This window comes from Coregonus lavaretus (assembly GCF_964263955.1).
Source record: "Coregonus lavaretus genome assembly, chromosome: 6".
NCBI lineage: Eukaryota > Metazoa > Chordata > Actinopteri > Salmoniformes > Salmonidae > Coregonus > Coregonus lavaretus.
The window spans coordinates 60,065,321-60,089,942 of record NC_139993.1 but is presented as its reverse complement, the minus strand read 5'-3'; the positions used below and the strand labels follow the sequence as shown (position 1 = coordinate 60,089,942).

Here is a 24,622-nt window from a genome sequence, read left to right as displayed (position 1 = left end):
TTTCCTTGGCCAGCCAAGCCTGACGCGTCCAGGAAGTCACCCATCTAATAGATGCCACATGATATTAATGCGCCGAAGCACTGCCTCTAACCTGGCAGCTAAGGGGCAATCAATCACCTACCCAGCATTACTTTCTTCTGATAAATACACGCTCCCTGGCCAGGTAGCAGAGCTAATGGGCAGGTTGGCATTTTTTGTCATGAATCTTGCCCTGGAGGCAGCTCTGCAGAGTGGTCACTAGCTGGCACAGCCACAAAGTCATAATATCTGATTTTAAACCTAACCCTAACCCTAACCTTAACCACACTGGTAACACTAATGCCTGACCCTAACCTTAAATGAAGACCAAAAAGCTTCTTTTTTTCTCTCATGCATTTTTACAATATAGCCACTTTTGCCAGTTGCAGCTGGCCCATCTAATGGATTTCGCTCAGTTCTGCCTCCAGGACAAGATTCATGACAATAAACATCAACCTGCAGCTAATGGTCTCCAGGGCAGTGCTATCAACCAGCGGCCTCCTATTAATTATTTAGTCCCTCCACCGTGCCGTGGAGATACCTTCCAATATTTACAGTGTTCCTTTGGCCCAGTGGTACCGCAGCAGACTGCTCCTGGTGGCTCATTCACTTTACATGGAGAGGATCCCATCTGCATGACACAGCTCTCCAGTAGGCTAGTAGGCTGCTTTACTGCACCACTGAGTTAGTGTACGTGAAGAATCAGACAAAGGGGGTTCACTACGTTGTCAAGTTGTAAGGTGTGTGTGAGGAAACAACGATGTGTTCGATTATTTTTTACTTCTTCATGAACAGTAATGTTAATAAGATGGGTTGTGTTTCATTGAGGCGCTACATGAGGTTGATACAGTGTGGTTGTCTGTCTGTCTGTCTGTCTGTCTGTCTGTCTGTCTGTCTGTTCAGGGGTGTCTGGTGGAGTGGCAGGAGGGAGCAGAAGAGAGGTGACAAAGAAAAGACAGAGAGAGAGAAAGGTGATGATGAACAGAGCAACAGTCCATACCACAGTCCAGTAAACCCCTTTCTCAGAGTAACAGTCCATACCACAGTAAAGGAAACCCCTTTCTCAGAGCAACAGTCCATACCACAGTACAGGAAACCCCTTTCTCAGAGCAACAGTCCATACCACAGTACAGGAAACCCCTTTCTCAGAGCAACAGTCCATACCACAGTACAGGAAACCCCTTTCTCAGAGCAACAGTCCATACCACAGTCCAGGAAACCCCTTTCTCAGAGCAACAGTCCATACCACAGTACAGGAAACCCCTTTCTCAGAGCAACAGTCCATACCACAGTCCAGGAAACCCCTTTCTCAGAGCAATAGTCTTACCACAGTCCAGGAACCACTTTCTCAGAGCAACAGTCCATACCACAGTACAGGAAACCCCTTTCTCAGAGCAACAGTCCATACCACAGTACAGGAAACCCCTTTCTCAGAGCAACAGTCCATACCACAGTACAGGAAACCCCTTTCTCAGAGCAACAGTCCATACCACAGTACAGGAAACCCCTTTCTCAGAGCAACAGTCCATACCACAGTCCAGGAACCCCTTTCTCAGAGCAACAGTCCATACCACAGTACAGGAACCCCTTTCTCAGAGCAATAGTCTTACCACAGTCCAGGAACCCCTTTCTCAGAGTAACAGTCCATACCACAGTCCAGGAAACCCCTTTCTCAGAACAACAGTCCATACCACCGTCCAGGAAACCCCTTTCTCAGAGCAACAGTCCATACCAGAGTACAGGAAACACCTTTCTCAGAGCAACAGTCCATACCAGAGTACAGGAAACCCCTTTCTCAGAGCAACAGTCCTTACCACAGTACAGGAAATCCCTTTCTCAGATCAACAGTCCATACCAGAGTACAGGAAACCCCTTTCTCAGAGCAACAGTCCATACCAGAGTACAGGAAACCCCTTTCTCAGAGCAACAGTCCATACCACAGTCCAGGAAATCCCTTTCTCAGAGCAACAGTCCATACCAAAGTCCAGGAAACCCCTTTCTCAGAGCAACAGTCCATACCACAGTACAGGAAACCCCTTTCTCAGAGCAACAGTCCATACCACAGTACAGGAACCCCTTTCTCAGAGCAACAGTCCATACCACAGTACAGGAAACCCCTTTCTCAGAGCAACAGTCCATACCACAGTACAGGAAACCCCTTTCTCAGAGCAACAGTCCATACCACAGTACAGGAAACCCCTTTCTCAGAGCAACAGTCCATACCACAGTCCAGGAAACCCCTTTCTCAGAGCAACAGTCCATACCACAGTACAGGAAACCCCTTTCTCAGAGCAACAGTACATACCAGAGTACAGGAAACCCCTTTCTCAGAGCAACAGTCCATACCAGAGTACAGGAAACCCCTTTCTCAGAGCAACAGTCCATACCACAGTACAGGAAATCCCTTTCTCAGAGCAACAGTCCATACCAGAGTACAGGAAACCCCTTTCTCAGAGCAACAGTCCATACCAGAGTACAGGAAACCCCTTTCTCAGAGCAACAGTCCATACCACAGTACAGGAAATCCCTTTCTCAGAGCAACAGTCCATACCAAAGTCCAGGAAACCCCTTTCTCAGAGCAACAGTCCATACCACAGTACAGGAACCCCTTTCTCAGAGCAACAGTCCATACCACAGTACAGGAAACCCCTTTCTCAGAGCAACAGTCCATACCACAGTACAGGAAACCCCTTTCTCAGAGCAACAGTCCATACCACAGTACAGGAAACCCCTTTCTCAGAGCAACAGTCCATACCACAGTACAGGAAACCCCTTTCTCAGAGCAACAGTCCATACCACAGTCCAGGAAACCCCTTTCTCAGAGCAACATTCCATACCACAGTACAGGAAACCCCTTTCTCAGAGCAACAGTCCATACCACAGTACAGGAAACCCCTTTCTCAGAGCAACAGTCCATACCACAGTACAGGAACCCCTTTCTCAGAGCAATAGTCTTACCACAGTCCAGGAACCCCTTTCTCAGAGCAACAGTCCATACCACAGTACAGGAAACCCCTTTCTCAGAGCAACAGTCCATACCACAGTACAGGAACCCCTTTCTCAGAGCAACAGTCCATACCACAGTACAGGAAACCCCTTTCTCAGAGCAACAGTCCATACCACAGTACAGGAAACCCCTATCTCAGAGCTACAGTCCATACCACAGTACAGGAAACCCCTTTCTCAGAGCAACAGTCCATACCACAGTCCAGGAAACCCCTTTCTCAGAGCAACAGTCCATACCAAAGTACAGGAAACCCCTTTACATTTTACATTTTTAGTCATTTAGCAGACGCTCTTATCCAGAGCGACTTACAGGAGCAATTAGGGTTAAGTGCCTTGCTCAAGGGCACATCGACAGATTTTTCACCTAGTTGGCTCAGGGATTAGAACCAGCGACCTTTCGGTTACTGGCACAACGCTCTTACCTTTCTCAGAGTAACAGTCCATACCACAGTCCAGGAAACCCCTTTCTCAGAGCAACAGTCCATGCCACAGTATAGGAAACCCCTTTCTCAGAGCAACAGTCCATACCACAGTACAGGAAACCCCTTTCTCAGAGCAACAGTCCATACCACAGTCCAGGAAACCCCTTTCTCAGAGCAACAGTCCATGCCACAGTATAGGAAACCCCTTTCTCAGAGCAACAGTCCATGCCACAGTATAGGAAACCCCTTTCTCAGAGCAACAGTCCATGCCACAGTATAGGAAACCCCTTTCTCAGAGCAACAGTCCATACCACAGTACAGGAACCCCTTTCTCAGAGCAACAGTCCATACCACAGTACAGGAAACCCCTTTCTCAGAGCAACAGTCCATACCACAGTACAGGAAACCCCTTTCTCAGAGCAACAGTCCATACCACAGTACAGGAAACCCCTTTCTCAGAGCAACAGTCCATACCACAGTACAGGAAACCCCTTTCTCAGAGCAACAGTCCATACCACAGTACAGGAAACCCCTTTCTCAGAGCAACAGTCCATACCACAGTACAGGAAACCCCTTTCTCAGAGCAACAGTCCATACCACAGTCCAGGAAACCCCTTTCTCAGAGCAACAGTCCATACCACAGTACAGGAAACCCCTTTCTCAGAGCAACAGTCCATACCACAGTCCAGGAAACCCCTTTCTCAGAGCAACAGTCCATGCCACAGTACAGGAAACCCCTTTCTCAGAGCAACAGTCCATACCACAGTACAGGAAACCCCTTTCTCAGAGCAACAGTCCATACCAGAGTACAGGAAACCCCTTTCTCAGAGCAACAGTCCATACCACAGTCCAGGAAACCCCTTTCTCAGAGCAACAGTCCATACCACAGTACAGGAAATCCCTTTCTCAGAGCAACAGTCCATACCACAGTCCAGGAAACCCCTTTCTCAGAGCAAAAGTCCATACCACAGTACAGGAAACCCCTTTCTCAGAGCAACAGTCCATACCACAGTACAGGAACCCCTTTCTCAGAGCAACAGTCCATACCACAGTAGAGGAAACCCCTTTCTCAGAGCAACAGTCCATACCATAGTACAGGAAACCCCTTTCTCAGAGCAACAGTCCATACCACAGTCCAGGAAACCCCTTTCTCAGAGCAACAGTCCATACCAAAGTACAGGAAACCCCTTTACATTTTACATTTTTAGTCATTTAGCAGACGCTCTTATCCAGAGCGACTTACAGGAGCAATTAGGGTTAAGTGCCTTGCTCAAGGGCACATCGAAAGATTTTTCCCCTAGTCGGCTCAGAGATTAGAACCAGCGACCTTTCGGTTACTGGCACAACGCTCTTACCTTTCTCAGAGTAACAGTCCATACCACAGTCCAGGAAACCCCTTTCTCAGAGCAACAGTCCATGCCACAGTATAGGAAACCCCTTTCTCAGAGCAACAGTCCATACCACAGTACAGGAAACCCCTTTCTCAGAGCAACAGTCCATACCACAGTACAGGAAACCCCTTTCTCAGAGCAACAGTCCATACCACAGTACAGGAAACCCCTTTCTCAGAGCAACAGTCCATACCACAGTACAGGAAACCCCTTTCTCAGAGCAACAGTCCATACCACAGTACAGGAAACCCCTTTCTCAGAGCAACAGTCCTTACCACAGTACAGGAAACCCCTTTCTTAGAGCAACAGTCCATACCACAGTCCAGGAAACCCCTTTCTCAGAGCAACAGTCCATACCACAGTACAGGAACCCCTTTCTCAGAGCAACAGTCCATACCACAGTACAGGAAACCCCTTTCTCAGAGCAACAGTCCATACCAAAGTACAGGAAACCCCTTTCTCAGAGCAATAGTCCATACCACAGTACAGGAAACCCCTTTCTCAGAGCAACAGTCCATACCACAGTACAGGAAACCCCTTTCTCAGAGCAACAGTCCATACCACAGTACAGGAAACCCCTTTCTCAGAGCAACAGTCCATACCACAGTACAGGAAACCCCTTTCTCAGAGCAACAGTCCATACCACAGTACAGGAAACCCCTTTCTCAGAGCAACAGTCCATACCACAGTCCAGGAAACCCCTTTCTCAGAGCAACAGTCCATGCCACAGTACAGGAAACCCCTTTCTCAGAGCAACAGTCCATACCACAGTACAGGAAACCCCTTTCTCAGAGCAACAGTCCATACCAGAGTACAGGAAACCCCTTTCTCAGAGCAACAGTCCATACCACAGTCCAGGAAACCCCTTTCTCAGAGCAACAGTCCATACCACAGTACAGGAAATCCCTTTCTCAGAGCAACAGTCCATACCACAGTCCAGGAAACCCCTTTCTCAGAGCAAAAGTCCATACCACAGTACAGGAAACCCCTTTCTCAGAGCAACAGTCCATACCACAGTACAGGAACCCCTTTCTCAGAGCAACAGTCCATACCACAGTAGAGGAAACCCCTTTCTCAGAGCAACAGTCCATACCACAGTACAGGAAACCCCTTTCTCAGAGCAACAGTCCATACCACAGTCCAGGAAACCCCTTTCTCAGAGCAACAGTCCATACCAAAGTACAGGAAACCCCTTTACATTTTACATTTTTAGTCATTTAGCAGACGCTCTTATCCAGAGCGACTTACAGGAGCAATTAGGGTTAAGTGCCTTGCTCAAGGGCACATCGAAAGATTTTTCCCCTAGTCGGCTCAGAGATTAGAACCAGCGACCTTTCGGTTACTGGCACAACGCTCTTACCTTTCTCAGAGTAACAGTCCATACCACAGTCCAGGAAACCCCTTTCTCAGAGCAACAGTCCATGCCACAGTATAGGAAACCCCTTTCTCAGAGCAACAGTCCATACCACAGTACAGGAAACCCCTTTCTCAGAGCAACAGTCCATACCACAGTACAGGAAACCCCTTTCTCAGAGCAACAGTCCATACCACAGTACAGGAAACCCCTTTCTCAGAGCAACAGTCCATACCACAGTACAGGAAACCCCTTTCTCAGAGCAACAGTCCATACCACAGTACAGGAAACCCCTTTCTCAGAGCAACAGTCCTTACCACAGTACAGGAAACCCCTTTCTTAGAGCAACAGTCCATACCACAGTCCAGGAAACCCCTTTCTCAGAGCAACAGTCCATACCACAGTACAGGAACCCCTTTCTCAGAGCAACAGTCCATACCACAGTACAGGAAACCCCTTTCTCAGAGCAACAGTCCATACCAAAGTACAGGAAACCCCTTTCTCAGAGCAATAGTCCATACCACAGTACAGGAAACCCCTTTCTCAGAGCAACAGTCCATACCACAGTACAGGAAACCCCTTTCTCAGAGCAACAGTCCATACCACAGTACAGGAAACCCCTTTCTCAGAGCAACAGTCCATACCACAGTACAGGAAACCCCTTTCTCAGAGCAACAGTCCATACCACAGTACAGGAAACCCCTTTCTCAGAGCAACAGTCCATACCACAGTACAGGAAACCCCTTTCTCAGAGCAACAGTCCATACCACAGTCCAGGAAACCCCTTTCTCAGAGCAACAGTCCATACCACAGTACAGGAAACCCCTTTCTCAGAGCAACAGTCCATACCACAGTCCAGGAAACCCCTTTCTCAGAGCAACAGTCCATGCCACAGTACAGGAAACCCCTTTCTCAGAGCAACAGTCCATACCACAGTACAGGAAACCCCTTTCTCAGAGCAACAGTCCATACCAGAGTACATGAAACCCCTTTCTCAGAGCAACAGTCCATACCACAGTCCAGGAAACCCCTTTCTCAGAGCAACAGTCCATACCACAGTACAGGAAATCCCTTTCTCAGAGCAACAGTCCCTACCACAGTCCAGGAAACCCCTTTCTCAGAGCAACAGTCCATACCACAGTACAGGAAACCCCTTTCTCAGAGCAACAGTCCATACCACAGTACAGGAACCCCTTTCTCAGAGCAACAGTCCATACCACAGTAGAGGAAACCCCTTTCTCAGAGCAACAGTCCATACCACAGTACAGGAAACCCCTTTCTCAGAGCAACAGTCCATACCACAGTCCAGGAAACCCCTTTCTCAGAGCAACAGTCCATACCAAAGTACAGGAAACCCCTTTACATTTTACATTTTTAGTCATTTAGCAGACGCTCTTATCCAGAGCGACTTACAGGAGCAATTAGGGTTAAGTGCCTTGCTCAAGGGCACATCGACAGATTTTTCACCTAGTCGGCTCAGAGATTAGAACCAGCGACCTTTCGGTTACTGGCACAACGCTCTTACCTTTCTCAGAGTAACAGTCCATACCACAGTCCAGGAAACCCCTTTCTCAGAGCAACAGTCCATGCCACAGTATAGGAAACCCCTTTCTCAGAGCAACAGTCCATACCACAGTCCAGGAAACCCCTTTCTCAGAGCAACAGTCCATACCACAGTACAGGAAACCCCTTTCTCAGAGCAACAGTCCATACCACAGTACAGGAAACCCCTTTCTCAGAGCAACAGTCCATACCACAGTACAGGAAACCCCTTTCTCAGAGCAACAGTCCATACCACAGTACAGGAAACCCCTTTCTCAGAGCAACAGTCCATACCACAGTACAGGAAACCCCTTTCTCAGAGCAACAGTCCATACCACAGTCCAGGAAACCCCTTTCTCAGAGCAACAGTCCATACCACAGTACAGGAACCCCTTTCTCAGAGCAACAGTCCATACCACAGTACAGGAAACCCCTTTCTCAGAGCAACAGTCCATACCAAAGTACAGGAAACCCCTTTCTCAGAGCAATAGTCCATACCACAGTACAGGAAACCCCTTTCTCAGAGCAACAGTCCATACCACAGTACAGGAAACCCCTTTCTTAGAGCAACAGTCCATACCACAGTCCAGGAAACCCCTTTCTCAGAGCAACAGTCCATACCACAGTACAGGAAACCCCTTTCTCAGCGCAACAGTCCATACCACAGTACAGGAACCCCTTTCTCAGAGCAACAGTCCATACCACAGTCCAGGAAACCCCTTTCTCAGAGCAACAGTCCATACCACAGTACAGGAAACCCCTTTCTCAGAGCAACAGTCCATACCACAGTACAGGAAACCCCTTTCTTAGAGCAACAGTCCATACCACAGTCCAGGAAACCCCTTTCTCAGAGCAACAGTCCATACCAAAGTACAGGAAACCCCTTTTACATTTTACATTTTTAGTCATTTAGCAGACGCTCTTATCCAGAGCGACTTACAGGAGCAATTAGGGTTAAGTGCCTTGCTCAAGGGCACATCGACTGATTTTTCACCTAGTCGGCTCAGGGATTAGAACCAGCGACCTTTCGGTTACTGGCACAACGGTCTTACCTTTCTCAGAGTAACAGTCCATACCACAGTACACGAAACCCCTTTCTCAGAGCAACAGTCCATACCACAGTACAGGAAACCCCTTTCTCAGAGCAACAGTCCATACCACAGTACAGGAAACCCCTTTCTCAGAGCAACAGTCCATACCACAGTACAGGAACCCCTTTCTCAGAGCACCTGTCCATACCACAGTCCAGGAACCCCTTTCTCAGAGCACCTGTCCATACCACAGTCCAGGAACCCCTTTCTCAGAGCAACTGTCCATACCACAGTACATGAACCCCCTTTGTATTCCAGCATTCTAGCCTGATTATTCTAACCTCATGTACTATGCATAAACATAAGGAACTGTCTGAATCCCTTAGGTCTGTGTCATCTGAAGGATAGGGATATATGGAAATATCACAAACAAACCCAACAAAGAGTTCATTGTTCATTGACTAGTAATTAACACGGCGTATACATTCAACCATGTTCCGGTTTTTCTTTCATATTTTACAAGACCCTCAAAGGTTGCACAACACTGAACACCACATCTGTAATCATAAAACCAGAAACCACTGGCCCTTCTCTCGTTCTCACTCTCTCCATCCACCAAGCCCAAACAGTTAAATCCTTTTTTTTTCTCTCAGAGAAAGGGGGATGTGTTGGTAAGGGGAGGAGGGAGAGGGGGGGGGAGGGGGGTGAATCTAAGTGGGTCACGTGGGATCCCCCCCTTCCTCTGCCTCCACACTACAGCGGCTGCTCGTCCTCCTGCTGCAAAACAACGAAGCCCAGCCGAGAGGAGAGGAGCTGGACAGAGAGAGGGAGAGGAAGAGAAAGAGAAAGAGAAAGAGGGAGGAAGAGAAAGAGGGAGGAAGACAGCGAGAGGGAGGAGTGTTTTCTCCTCAAGACTCGTGTTCTACTGCAGCCATTCTCAGAAACCCTGAGTGGAGGGGGTTCTATTTGTACCCTCCCTCCCTCACTGTCTCTCTCCGTCAGACTGCCTAGCAACATGCAGGACTAGCCACAGCACTATCACCACAGCTCTGCTGTCTCTTACTGCTTTCTTTCAGCAGAACAGAAGACATGCACACAGGAGCAGAGAAGAGAAAGCACAAGGCAAGGTGAAGGATTCAGTTTTATTTTCGGACACATTGCAAAAGGGAAGTGGGGAGAGGAAGAGCAACAGAGAGAGAGAGAGACCGTTGGAGAGATAGGTAAAGAGAGGGGGGGGGGGGGCTATAGTGCATAACTGAGACTAAGGATCAAGAAGAGAAAAAGGGAGGAGGGAGAGAGTAGAGAAAGAGCCCTAAACCTAAAGGCTTGGTGACGCAGAGGGAGAGAGGAGATGATGGAGACTGTGGAATGCGCTGTGACAGATGGACGGATGTTACGCCAACAATAATCCATCCAGCCCCGGACGAGGGAGATGTGCGTTGTGTGATTAGGCGGACAGGGTGGAAGAGGACATTACCCCAGATTCCAGAGAAGAGGAGCAGTGATGGCGTGCCGAGTGTGCCGACAGACGGCACCAGCGATCACACAGTCCATCTGCCAGCTGCAGGAGGAGGTATGTACAGTACTACATGTCTCATCAGCTCTGGCACTCAACCTCCCCCCATCAAGTCTCCTCTGTCCATCATCCGCCTGTCTCTGTCCCATCCTCCTCTCTCTCTCTCCCATACATCCATCCATCCTCTTCCCTCAGCATAGCCAGGCTTGCAGCTCTGTTGTTTCCAGACCTCTCAGACCTCTCAAAAACATTACCTGGCTGATCCAATGATTGATGCTGGCACGCCGGGAAGATCTCATTGATCCAATTCAATTAACACTGGCTCTAACCCCATGCATCTTGTCCATCCCACTGGCTGGGAAGTTGGCACACCAGCCCAGATGCTTAGGGAAAGCTAATTGCTGAGGTGGATATTTAAAATGCATTGGGTTTAGCTCTTCATGTGGCGGCCCCCTGGACTATGAAACTTTGATAGGATCTCATTTTTAAAGCATTTCATGAAAGAAGCACACACAACCCAACACAGCAGTTTAACTAATAGGATACACACAACCCAACCCAGAAGTTTAACTAATAAGATACACACAACCCAACCCAGCAGTTTAACTAATAAGATACACACAACCCAACCCAGCAGTTTAACTAATAAGATACACACAACCCAACACAGCAGCTTCACCTGCATAGCATTGCCCAGAATACAATCAAACTCAAATCACGTATTCTCTTTTATTCACACGATTCTTACCAAGCGTCACCCATTCTGAGGGTTTGCTGTATAACTCACAACTACTAATACAGTATCACAAAATGCCTCTGAGTTGCTACGGCTGAATATGATTTGATAAGCAGGCATCCGATATGGCGGTGAGTACATTAGATAAGGGTTTGTGTGCAGGGGGGCTCGGGTGGCCTGGCCTAGATTTGACCAGCGCCTAGGTCATGAAGTGTAGAAACACCCTGTCTATCCAGTAACATTAACCCATTTACAACCCTGTCTATCCAGTAACATTAACCCATTTACAACCCTGTCTATCCTGTAACATTAACCCATTTACAACCCTGTCTATCCAGTAACATTAACCCACTCACAACCCTGTCTATCCAGTAACATTAACCCATTTACAACCCTGTCTATCCTGTAACATTAACCCATTTACAACCCTGTCTATCCTGTAACATTAACCCATTTACAACCCTGTCTATCCAGTAACATTAACCCACTCACAACCCTGTCTATCCAGAGAGAGAGAGAGAGAGAGAGATATCTTCACCAGATCCTCCAGGTCCATTGAGTGGGGAAAGAGAGTGAAGGTGTACATTTACCAGCACCCCGTATAAAAAGAATACCCACTCTGAATGAAGCACTAACCTGCAATTCCCAGGACATGTAAAAAAAAAAAAAATGTCAATAGCTAAACAGGAAACTGAGAACTCAACTGGCAGAGGACAGAAAGGAAAACTACAAAGGAAGTTGAGTAAATTCAATCAGACTCAAATACACCCCACTGGGCACACACTGGTTGAATCAACGTTATTTCCACGTCATTTCAAAGAAATGATGTGGAATAGACATTAAATTGACGTCTGTGCCCAGTGGGACGTCTCCAATAGGCTTACAATATTTGAACATTGCTGTAAAGGTTGCTCAGCTCTATACAGATGATGGTAATAACAAGCCACTATGTTATTTATAGCCATGACAACAGATTAAAATCAAAGCCTTTATATGTGAGAGCGAAGGAGTCTGAGGGTACAGCATGAGATTTCACTAATTACTTTAGACCCGTTCTGGAGCAGCAACACCCACACACACACACACACACACACACACACACACACACACACACACACACACACACACACACACACACACACACACACACACACACACAGGAAGGAAGGAAACCAGAATGAATACCTAAACTGTTAACCTTTGAGTTGTTTCTGTTTTAACCCTGTAACCATGCAAAATTAACCCTATAACCACGCTGAATGAATACATCAAAAATAGATGTTCATCCATAATATGTCGGATTTTGAAAGGAAACTATTAGATCTTGTTGGATTTGACAGCTCCAACACAGTTCCCTCTTAGACACCACCCAAACATCAGCTATGCGGGAGTCGGCTATCGCCAGTTAACTTCTGATCTGATTTAATCTAGGCCTTAACTTGAACACATATTGGAGATTCGTGAGAATGCTTTATCAAAACAAATATGGTTCATGTACCTGCGAATAGTAGGATTTGTGTCTTAAAAACAAATCCCAGTCTAGTTGAATGATCAGCTGGGCGGATTTCAGCAGCATCTGTCTGGTATACAGTCCTATGTTTAGTCAAATAAAACATTACCATCCAGAGACCTTTGTTTTGCCAACATCTTTGTTTTGGCCTCTATAAACAAAAAGCACGCAGCACCGTATTAAATATCAGAAGGCCTTTGACAGAGTGCCAATGACAACTATGAAACAAAGAGCGATCGATACTCTGTCGAGGCTTGCAGTTATCAAATCAAATCAAAGTTTATTGGTCGGGTACACATATTTGCAAGTGTTATAGCAGGTGCAGTGAAATGCTTATGTTACTAGCTCCAACAGTGCAGTAGAATGTCTTACAAATACAATACAAATACACAAATAATCAAAACAATTATCAAGGCAAGAAATCAAGAAATAACAACCCAGAGTAGATCTATTACAGTGAGCATGTGTCAGAATCCAGAATATAAATACCTGGTGTGTGTATAGACAGTATATAGTTTGGAAAGAAAATGGTATGTACAGCAGTAGGTATATTAGGATGAGCTATGAATACAGTATATAGATCAAGGATGGCCAACTCCTCGGGGGCCTGATTGCTGAAATACTTTTGCCCCAGCTCCTGCTAACACACCTGACTCCAATAATCAACTAATCAAGGTCTTCAGTTTACAATGCAATTGATTTATTCAGATGTGTTAGCTATAGGGTTGGGGGGAAAGTGTGACACCAATCAGGCCCTTGAGGTTTGGAGTTGCCCATCCCTGATCTACATACACAGGGAGGAAACAACAGTATAGAAACAGAATATGAGGTGACTCTATATACATGGGGCATTAGTCTCAAGATGCAGGGCAGAGTACTGGACGGGTAGTCGGCTAGTGATGGCTGTTGTAATAACTCACCGTCAACATGTTACACTACAAACTTTTGATACGATGGAAGACTTGTGTACAATGTTAATCTTTGAACTCGGTTTTGACTGTCCAAGAAAATAAAAACTAAATATAGAATATTTTGACATTTAGGCTCTGGTATTTCATTCCATGACACCATTGAATGGTGTCTAGCATCAAGCTAGGTGTGATTTGAGGCGTGTCCGTCACTAGCTGGATTATTTTCATTTTTGAGATTATTGACAGCAGTGGAATAACTGGGGCCTCAATTAGCACCACTGTAACTAATTGGCTAGCGTGGAAGTGACCATGATGGGAGGCAAGGAAATAAATGAAATGAATGAAGTGCCACGTTCAGCAGAATCACTGTAATACTACTAAAAGGGATGCCTGCCTGGTGCCTGATCCGACGGTGTGAAATTGTCACCTGATTTAGACAACAGTGTAGCCATACCACATACCACATACAACATGTCAACATCACCTCTCCTAGGGATAGAGTGTGTGTGTGTGTGTGTGTGTGTGTGTCCCAGTATGTGTGTGCTCTCTGCATTAGACTCCTGATAATTAGATCCATGTATAGGCGACAACAGAAACCTTTGGAGCATTGGATTTGCTCTGATGTAAAGTCTGTTAACCTTTAAAGCAAAGCCAGCCTTGGCCCCCCACTCATTCTGCTGTAATTGCCTGCGCAGGGTATGCACATTCTGCTGAAAAGGTTAGCGTGCTCCCATCCCACCTAGTTGTCGTGATGAATGGGCAAACATTCCAAGAAAATGAAAATTGGGACGAGTGTGGTTGGCATTTTTGTCACGACTTCCGCCGAGGCTGCCCCCCCTCCTGGTTCGGGCAGGCTTCGGCGTTCGTCGTCACCGGAGTACTAGCTACTGCCGATCCCATTCTCATCACTCCACTTGTCATGTCTTGTCAATCACACACACCTGGTGCTCATTCCCCTAATTAGTATGTGTATAAGTGTTCCCTCTGTTCCCCTTGTCTTTGTGAGTGATTGTTTGTTGTGAGAGCGTGTAGCTCGGTTGAGCTACATTTCACTGTGTTATTGCCAAGGTGAATGTTTTCCCTTGTATAGTTTCGTTTTTTTGACGCTTGGGGCGTTTGATTTATGTAAACTAAAGACTTCTGAGTGGCGGAGTGGTCTAAGGCAGTGCTAACTGTGCCACTAGAGATCCTGGTTCTAATCCAGGCTCTGTCGCAGCCGGCCGCGACCGGGAGACTCGTGGGCGGCGCACAATTGGCCCAGTGTTGTCCAGGGTAGGGGAGGGAATGGCCGGCAGGGATGTAGCTCAGTTGATAGAGCATGGCGTTTGCAACGCCAGGGTTGTGGGTTCGATTCCCACGGGGGGGCCAGTATAAAAAAATAAAAAAAATGTATTCACTAACTGTAAGTCGCTCTGGATAAGAGCGTCTGCTAAATGACTAAAATGTAAACGAATTCAACTCTGGACTTCGGTATTTTACCTCCTGCGCCTGACTCCTTCATTCACACCTCGTCACAGAAACACTCACCTGATCTGATATGGAGTCAGCAGGAGAAGACCGCATGCCTGGAGTTGTGGCAAGGGTCCAGGAGCATTCCTCGATATTGGCCAGGTTGGGGGAAGCGATGGATCGGGTTCTTCAGGTGGTAGAATGCCTGGAGAGGAGAAGATCCGATCTATCGAGACCAGCTGGTCAACCAGATCCAGCCACCTACACCCCAGCCCCTGGCCACCGGCATTTGATGGGATAGCAGCGCGATGTAAAGGATTCCTACTCCAACTGGAGTTGTATTTCTCCAGAATCAGGCCGGTGCCCCGGGAGCGGGAGAAGGTATCCGTCCTCGTTTCCTGCCCTGGAGTGGGCCAACGCGGTGTGGAACGAGGGAGGTTCCGCGTTGGAGAACTACGGGGAGTTTGCTCGCCTCTTTCGGGCCGTTTTTGATCATCCGCCTGAGGGTCGAGAGGCGGGCGAACGACTGGTTCATCTGAGGCAGGGGACGAGGACCACTCAGGACTACGCGGTGGAGTTCCAGACGCTGGCAGCGGGGTCTGGGTGGAACGAGCGGGCCCTGATCAACCATTTCCGGTGCCACCTAAGGGAGGACGTCCGACAGGAGCTAGACTGCCGGGATGCCATGCTATCGTTCTCCCAACTGGTAGACATGGCCATCTGGCTGGACAATCTGCTAGAAGCCAGAGGACGTCCTAGTAGGGGTCTGCCCGTTCCCACTCCGGACGACTCTGACCCCGAGCAGATGGAGCTGGGGGAAGACGCCGGTAGAGAGAGCACAGGAGGACAGTGACAGTGCCACTCTGGTGGCACGAAGGGACAATCCACCTCACGTAGCAGTCAACGTTCTTTTGGGTCTGGAGACGGTAGGCAGGGTACTCACGCATCACCCCAGGTAACGAACACCCAAACGTGTTCAGAGCCCTTTGCGGTGCACTGTACTTTATCTATCTCCTTTCCCGATCACTTGGTAGGTTCCCAGTGTAAGGCGCTAGTCGATTCAGGCGCAGCTGGGAATTTTATGGACAGGGCATTTGCACACCGTCAAGGCATTTCATTGGTCCCCCTAACCATTCCACTCCCCATCAGAGCACTTGATAGTCGACCATTAGGGTCCGGGTTGGTTAAGGAAGTTACGGTACCAGTCACCATGATTACGCAGGAGATGCATGTTGAGCAGATCACCTTTATGATTATTGAGTATCCTGCTTACCCTGTAGTCTTGGGTATCCCGTGGTTAGCCCTTCACAACCCCAATTTCTCATGGCCGCAGAGGGTTCTTACGGGGTGGTCGCGTGAGTGTCCAGGTAGGTGTCTAGGTGTTTCCGTTGGTGCGACCACGGTGGAAAGTCCAGACGGTACCCCCATCGTGCGCATTCCCCCCGAATACCATGATCTGGCGCTCACGTTTTCCAAGACCCAAGTGACTAAATTACCACCTCATCAGGAGGTGGATTGCGCGATAAACCTTCGGGTAGACGCTGTACCTCCCAGGAGTCATGTGTATCCCCTGTCGCAGGCTGAAACGGAGGCTATGGAAATATACGTCACCGAGTCCCTGCGCCAGGGGTATATACGTCCCTCCACTTCACCTGCCTCCTCGAGTTTCTTCTTTGTGAAGAAGAAAGATGGCGGTTTAAGCCCGTGCATTGATTATCGACCACTGAATAATGTGACGGTACGATTTAGTTATCCTCTTCCCCTCATTCCTTCAGTGATTGAGTCAATGCATGGGGCCCGTTTTTTCACCAAATTGGACCTCAGGAGTGCCTACAACCTGGTCCAAATTTGGGAAGGGGATGAGTGGAAAACAGCATTCAGCACAACCTCGGGGCATTATCAATACCTGGTGATGCCCTACGGTTTGATGAATGCTCCATCCGTTTTCTAGTCCATTGTGAACAAGGTGTTTCGGGACATGCCAAGGCAGAGAAGTGTGAGTTTTTTCAGCAGTCAATGTCCTTCCTCGGATATCGCATTACCACCACAGGTGTGGAGATGGAGGGAGACCGCATTGCAGCCGTGCGTAATTTGCCGACTCCAACCACGGTAAAGGAGGTGCAGCACTTCCTTGGCTTTGCCAACTACTATCGAAGGTTTATTTGAGGCTTTGGCAAGGTTGCAGCTCCCATTACCTCCTTGTTGAAGGGTGGGCCATCCCGGCTCCGCTGGTCTGCTGAGGCTGATTTGGCCTTCAGTAGATTGCGGGGTCTGTTCACCTCAGCCCCGGTACTGGCTCACCCCGATCCATCACTACCGTTCGTAGTGGAGGTGGATGCATCCGAGGTAGGGATAGGAGCTGTCTTATCCCAACGCTCGGGCACGCCACCCAAGCTCCGCCCCTGTGCCTTCTTTTCTAAGAAGCTCAGCTCGGCGGAGCAGAACTACGGCATTGGTGATCGGGAGCTGCTGGCTGTTGTCCGAGCTTTGACGGTGTGGAGACATTGGCTCGAAGGGGCGAAACACCCTTTCCTCGTATGGACAGACCACCATAACCTGGAGTACATTCGGGCAGCTAGGAGGCTGAATCCTCACCAGGCCAGGTGGGCCCTCTTCTTCACCCGGTTTGATTTCACACTCTCATACATTCTGGGTACGAAGAACGTGAAGGAATGACACAGAGGAGAGGCCCAGAGACAACACCCCCATACTCCTGGCCTCATGCATTGTGGCGCCGGTAGTATGGGCGATGGACGCAGATTTAGCGCAGGAATTGCGCACAGATCCATCTCCACAGCAGTGTCCAGCTGGGCAGCAGTACGTGCCTGCGCTTATCCGTGATCGTTTGATCTACTGGGCACACACGTCACCCTCCTCTGGTCATCCAGGTATCGGTCGTACAATGCGCTGCCTGACCGAGAACTACTGGTGGCCTACCTTGGCTAAGGATGTGAGGGTGTATGTTTCCTCATGCTCAGTGTGCGCCCAGAGTATGGCACCTAGGCACCTTCCAGCGGGTAAGCTACAACCTATACCAGTTCCACAACGACCATGGTCTCACCTGAGTATTGATTTTCTCACTGATCTTCCCCCCTTCCAAGGTAACACCACTATCCTGGTCGTTGTGGACCGCTTTTCAAAGTCCTGCCGCCTCCTTCCTCTGTCCGGTCTCCCCACGGCCCTACAAACTGCGAAGGCTCTGTTTACTCACGTCTTCCGGCACTACGGGGTACCAGAGGATATAGTGTCCGACGGAGGTCCCCAGTTCACGTCTAGAGTCTGGAAGGCGTTCATGGAACGTCTGGGGGTCTCGGTCAGCCTGACCTCTGGTTTTCACCCCGAGAGCAATGGACAAGTGGAAAGGGTGAATCAAGATGTGGGTAGGGTCCTGTGGACCTATTGTCAGGACCGGCCGGGGGAGTGGTCGGTTTTCCTGCCATGGGCAGAATATGCTCAGAACTCTCTCCGCCACTCCTCCACTAACCTAACACCCTTCCAATGTGTTTTGGGTTACCAACCGGTCCTGGCACCGTGGCACCAGAGCCAGACCTGGGCTCCCGCGCTGGATGACTGGTTTCGGTGTGCGGAGGAGACTTGGGACGCTGCCCACGTTCGCCTCCAGCGCGCCGTGCGTCGTCAGAAGGCCAACGCTGACCGCCACCGCAGGGAGGCCCCGGTGTTCGTACCGGGGAACGGGTCTGGCTATCGACCCGGAATCCGCCCCTCCGCCTGCCCTGCCGGAAGCTGAGCCCGCGGTTTGTGGGGCCGTTTAAAGTCCTGAGGAGAATAAACGAGGTGACATACAGGTTGTTACTCCCCCCTGATTACCGTATTAACCCCTCGTTTCATGTGTCTCTCCTCAGGCCGGTGGTAGCTGGTCCGCTCCAAAAGTCTGAGGTACGGGAGGTTCCTCCACCTCCTCTGGACATTGAGGGGGCCCCGGCGTACTTGGTCCGTTCCATCCTAGATTCGAGGTGTCGGGTGGAGGGCCTTCAGTATCTCGTGGAGTGGGAGGGGTACGGTCCGGAGCAACGGTGCTGGGTCCCAAGGCGGGACATCCTCGATTCCTCCCTGTTGAGGGATTTCCACCGTTGCCATCCGACTCGCCCTGCTCCGCGTCCTCCTGGCCGTCCCCGAGGCCGGGGTCGACGCACTGCTGGAGCCGCACGTCGGTATTTTACCTCCTGCGCCTGACTCCTTCATTCACACCTCGTCAAATTTTCTCTCTCTCTCTTTCTCGCTGTCTCTCTCTCACAGTTTTTGCGATGTGGCAGAACACAAAGACCGCTAATAAACAAACCAAAAGGAAGTCAGAAAGAAACTGAGCTGTTTGTGTCACAATTAAATGGAGAGAAAGGAGCCTCAGCCTGCCAATATCTGTCAGCATGTGTGTGTGTGTGTGTGTGTGTGTGTGTGTGTGTGTGTACGTGTGTACAGAGAGAGAGAGGCAGGCAGGGTGGCCTCTCTCCAGGCAGGCAGAGAGGCAGGCAGGCGAGGTATTGACAAGCTGGAGGTGGAAGGTGAATGGCGGGTGAAGGCTGTTATTGCCGGCGGCTGGCTGGGGCTCCTGCAGCACTACTTGCTGGACCCAGAAGATTCATTTTGACAGATGAGTCTCCTCCCCGGCTGGCGAGGCGCGGAGCGGCGGGGGGCTGATGGCACACGCTCACCAGAGCAGCTCAGAGTGGTGTTAGCCAGCGTCATGTTGTGCAAACCTGCAATTTATACTTCCACCCCTGGCATTAGACCCGGCTGATGATATGCAAAAGGCCCCCCTACCTTCCTACCATCCCATTCAACCTCCATCATCACCAGTCCACAAGCCCTAAGGAGTTTACATACCAGACATATGGATCATTTTACTGCCTTGTTATAGGTAGTGTTTACCTGCTTTTTTTAGGCTACTGAAACAATGGGTACTTGTTAGCCCCACTACCACCTAACTATGCTTTCACCATCCCTCCTCGCCAGTCTAGCTATCTGGAGTTATGCTTTATTTTACAGTCCAGCTGTTGTTTAGCTGGTCATTATTGAGAAATAATGTACCGTAATAACAACGTAGTTGGTTCTTCAAAGAATTAATCATAATAGGGAACTAATTGATGCCGAATGGAACATGGCACTGGTTGTTCAAATGACTCACAAAGAATGAAAACAGCTGGTCATTATTAAGTAACTACTGTTTTACTGCCATTTTTACTATGGGCATGAGACTGTAAAGCAAAACACAACTGATATCAAATTATCAGAAGGTGGCTGCCGGTACACAGCCACATCCTACGCACATGGACATGCACCCAGACGTAAACAGTAATAATAATTAGTCATTTAGCAGAAGCTCTTATCCAGAGTGACTTACAGGAGCAATTAGGATTAAGCGCCTTGCTCAAGGGCACATCAACAGATTTTTCACCTAGTCGGCTCGGGGATTAGAACCAGCGACCTTTCTGTTACTGGCACAACGCTCTTAACCACTAAGCTACCTGCCGCCCCAGGAACATGTATACAGCTCCCTGTCACACATCTGCAGTACATCTACATTTTAGTCATTTAGCAGACGCTCTTATCCAGAGCGAATGTGAGCGCATACATTTTTATTTTTCATACTGGAATTGAACCCACAACCCTGGCGTTGCAAACGCCATGCTCTACCAACTGAGCTACATCCCTGCCGGCAATTCCCTCCCCTACCCTGGACGACTTGTGCGCCGCCCCATGGGTCTCCGGGTCGCGGCCTGCTACGACAGAGCCTGGATTCGAACCAGGATCTCTAGTGGCACAGCTAGCACTGCGATGCAGTGCCTTAGACCACTGCGCCACTCGGGAGTACCATAAATAGTTACACACACACACACACACTCACACGTACGCAAACACACACACAAACTAACACGTTCATATCCGTCTGTCTGCCTTCCCCACCAGCATCTACACCCTATCGCCCATCCAGACCCGGTGTTAATTTTGGCAGCTATTTTAGATTTAGTTTTAGTCTTAAAATACCTTTCAGTCTTAGTCACATTTTAGTCATTTAATCCTTTGTTCGTTTTAGTTATTATCAGTCGACTAAAACGCTGGATAATTTTTGTCTAGTTTTAGTCACAGATATTTTAGTCACATAATAGTGCATTTTGTTATATAAAAAAATGTATGTTTAGACTACCTCTATCTTCCATCATGTGCACATTCAGATAGCCTTGTCCAGCTATGCCTACTATCCCCTCCTATACCTTAACTGGCAGCATTGACATTGTGGCAGATTGTAACCAATGCCAGACATAATTAACCACATAGGCTATAAAGCCTTGGCTACAGGTTAAACAATTTACAGCTCTGATTTTCTCCCCATCATAACCTTCAAGGGGGTAAATAACAGTGGTTTCCTTGAAAAGGAGAGAGTTTGAGCTTTACAAAATAGTATTACTGTACTCCTAATATTCAACAAATAGTATTTGTTTTTCCCATAGGAAAAAAGCAACTGCAACTCGCATTTGTGGACTGCGGCGCAAGAGCTGCAACACAGATGAATGAATAACAGTGCACATGGGAAAATAGAGCTTCTGATGATAACCAAATAAAAAATATCCTCCATGAAAGTAAGAGACAGTAAACATTGTTTCTAGTTGAGGTTAATTAACAGTCAGGAAAAATAGGTCGTTGACAAATATTTTTCGTCATAGTTATTGTTGACGAAATTAACAATGTCCAGACGTAAGAACTCACACTATTCACTCTGTCTTAACTCGCCATCCATTAACAATCTACCCAAGGCAGAATGGTTAGTATGCAGACATATAGGGTAGCACTTCCACAAGCCAGTGGAAATGAGTGTCAGGTTTTGTTGCTGTCAGGAATCTGCAGAAATAAAGGACAACTGAAGCAGCTACCATGGTGAATGCCATAGCATTATACTGTACATTACTCATGCAGTGCAGCAGAGGTGTTTTATATTTGAATAGACAACTCATTCTGAATGACTTTGATCATCCGTCACTAAGAATAGAAGAGAAATGCAAAGATACAACACAACATCAAAGCTGAATGATTTTAAATAAGCTTTGCTCCTCCTCATGGGAATATAGTCAGATCTCAACAACTTAAACAATTGACATGTGGCTCAATGCCTCACAAGGCTACAGTAGTAGGCATAATTCTGAACATTTGCCAAGCCTGTTTCTCTGTTCTTTCTTCCCAGATAAGAGAGGTGATCCACTGAGGAGGCAACTCCAATCTCTGATCTGAAGGAGCCCAGACCTGGAGCATGGTCCTGGGTGTGTCTGCAGAGTCAGTGAAGAGCCTGCGACCTGCCTCCATGGCCACAGAGTCAGCACCGTCCTAGCTCTGCCACGGGACCCAAGCATCCCCTTGCTAGCTCTGCCAGGAGGCCTTGTACAGTACATCCACTACTAGCTCTGCCAGGAGGTTCACTCCCACTCGTCTGCCAGCTTAGATAACCCTCTGGCTGTTGGCAAACACATGTTTGACGTGATCGAATGTGACCGCAACCGTGCCATCCAGAGCAGCACCAGCAGCAGCCCCCTGTTCCTCCTGCCTGCCGATTCACCATGCAGTGGAGACGTTGGCACTACTGCCCCATCAAGATGACCTGGACCGTGAAGCGCTCGCTCTTCCGGACCCACGTGGCGGGCCTCCTGTCCCTGGCCCTCCTCTTCACCCTCTTCCTTTTCTTCAGCCACCAGGACTGGCTGCCGGGCCGGACCTGGCCCCGGGACAACCCCCTGGCCTACACCGTCAGGGGGTTCCGCACGGCCAAGGCCGAAGCAAACCAGAGCCTGAGCCTCCGGAGCCTGTGGAGGGAGACGGGCTACGTGCCTCCCAAGCCCCATCTCAACATCAGCTCCCAGCAGGGTGAGGGTGGCGGTGGTGGAGGAGCCATAATGGGCGTGACAGGACTGGAGAACTCAATGAGTGCCAACAACAGTTTACAGCAGGAAATGGGCGTAGGAGGGAGGCTCAATGCCCAGCCCTATCGCTACATCCTCAACCAGCCCTTCAAGTGCAGAGACAGAACCCCGTTCCTGGTGCTGCTTATCGCTGCAGAGCCAGGCCAGGCAGATGCCAGGAATGCTATCCGGCAGACGTGGGGCAACGAGAGCGTGGCCATGGGCCTGAGCTTCGTCCGACTATTCCTGCTGGGTTTGGGGCGGAGCTCAGACACATACACCCAGACCGCCATCGAGGAGGAGAGCCGGGTCCACAATGACATCATCCAGCAGGACTACCAAGACACATACTACAACCTCACCATCAAAACCCTGATGGGCATGAACTGGGTGGCCAGCCACTGCCCCCAAGCGCGCTACATCATGAAGACGGACAGTGACATGTTTGTCAACACGGAGTATCTCATTCAGAAGCTGCTGAAACCAGAGCTCCCGCCCAGACAGAGCTACTTCACTGGCTATCTGATGAGGGGCTACGCGCCCAATCGCAACAAGGACAGCAAGTGGTACATGCCTCCTGAGCTGTACCCTAGCGAGAGGTACCCCATCTTCTGCTCGGGGACGGGGTACGTGTTCTCCGGGGACATGGCGGAGAGGATCTACCAGGCATCTCTGAGCATACGGAGGCTGCACCTGGAGGACGTTTACGTTGGCATCTGCCTGGCCAAGCTCCGCATTGACCCCACACCACCGCCCAACGAGTTCCTCTTCAACCACTGGAGGGTGTCTTACTCCAGCTGTAAGTACAGCCACCTCATCACCTCCCACCAGTTCCAGCCCAACGAACTGGTCAAATACTGGAACCACCTGCAGAGCAACAAGCACAATGCCTGCATCAACATGGCCAAGGAGAAGAATGGGAAGTATAGACACAGGAAGTACCACGCAGAGAGACCTCAGTGATGATGCCTCTACTTCATGTGGAAGGGGTCTGGACAGGAAGAGGACAATGAAAGGAAGTGGACTAGAGGAAGGGCTGGGTCTTGAAAGGGCATGTAAAGAGAGCTCAGCACTATACACTATCTGGGAAAGAGCACTGTGTTTTTGGTATTGCGTACGGTTGATTAAAGCTATTTTTTTTATTTGAGAGAGATGTTATGTATTGTAAACCTGTTGAAAACTATTTTTAAAAAGGGCAGTGAAGTGGTCAGTGGTTGATGGGGTTTTGTTATGCAACAGGAAGTTCACTTTAACTGTTGGGCCAATTCTATCAAAGACCTTTAAACTATTAATAATATAAAGAGTATTTACATGGGACGGGATAGAGATAAATCTATCACATTAATAATACCTACTACCACTACCTACAAAAAAATAATGAATATATTTATGATGTGGACATGTAATGCTGCCCTTTTTTCAATGATCATAAAATACAAATTAAAAGGGTTTACCTGTCAATATGCCATATATTTGTATTTACAACCAAGGTGAAAGGACTCAGAATCATCACAACTGTCAGAAATGACTGAGATTGTATTTTCTAAAGCTTTACATTAGTAAATATGAGGAGTCTGCGCTTCAGTAAATGTGCAATGAATTAAATAACAATTAAATGTATTGAATTCTTGAGGTTTCTTTTTCTTTTTGTTGTTTGTAATGTTGGGTAACTCTAACACCTTAGTTAAGGCTGCCTCTTCCATTCACCAATATACGACAACTCTTTATTTTACCATTCCGTAGTCACCATCCATTTAACACAGGGATATGTGAAAACATACTCACTGATGAGAGAGAAATAAATAAGTATCATACTGTATTCTCTCATTCTC

At 48.5% G+C, this 24,622-nt stretch overlaps 1 protein-coding gene across 2 annotated transcripts; it reads left to right on the top strand.

Moving 5' to 3' along the window:
• Positions 1 to 9,573: 9,573 nt before the first annotated feature.
• On the top strand, positions 9,574 to 24,420 carry LOC311130248 (beta-1,3-galactosyltransferase 2-like). Of its 2 annotated transcripts, none has more exons than XM_084162948.1 (2): positions 9,574 to 10,337; positions 22,082 to 24,420. In XM_084162948.1, exon 2 carries the CDS (start codon positions 22,452 to 22,454, stop codon positions 23,751 to 23,753), a length of 1,302 nt encoding a protein of 433 aa, XP_084019074.1. In that variant the 5' UTR covers positions 9,574 to 10,337; positions 22,082 to 22,451; the 3' UTR covers positions 23,754 to 24,420. The 2 variants fall into 2 exon arrangements, with proteins under 2 accessions (XP_084019074.1, XP_084019075.1); XM_084162949.1 differs by lacking the exon at positions 9,574 to 10,337 and adding an exon at positions 18,971 to 19,058.
• The last annotated feature ends 202 nt before the right edge of the window (positions 24,421 to 24,622 follow it).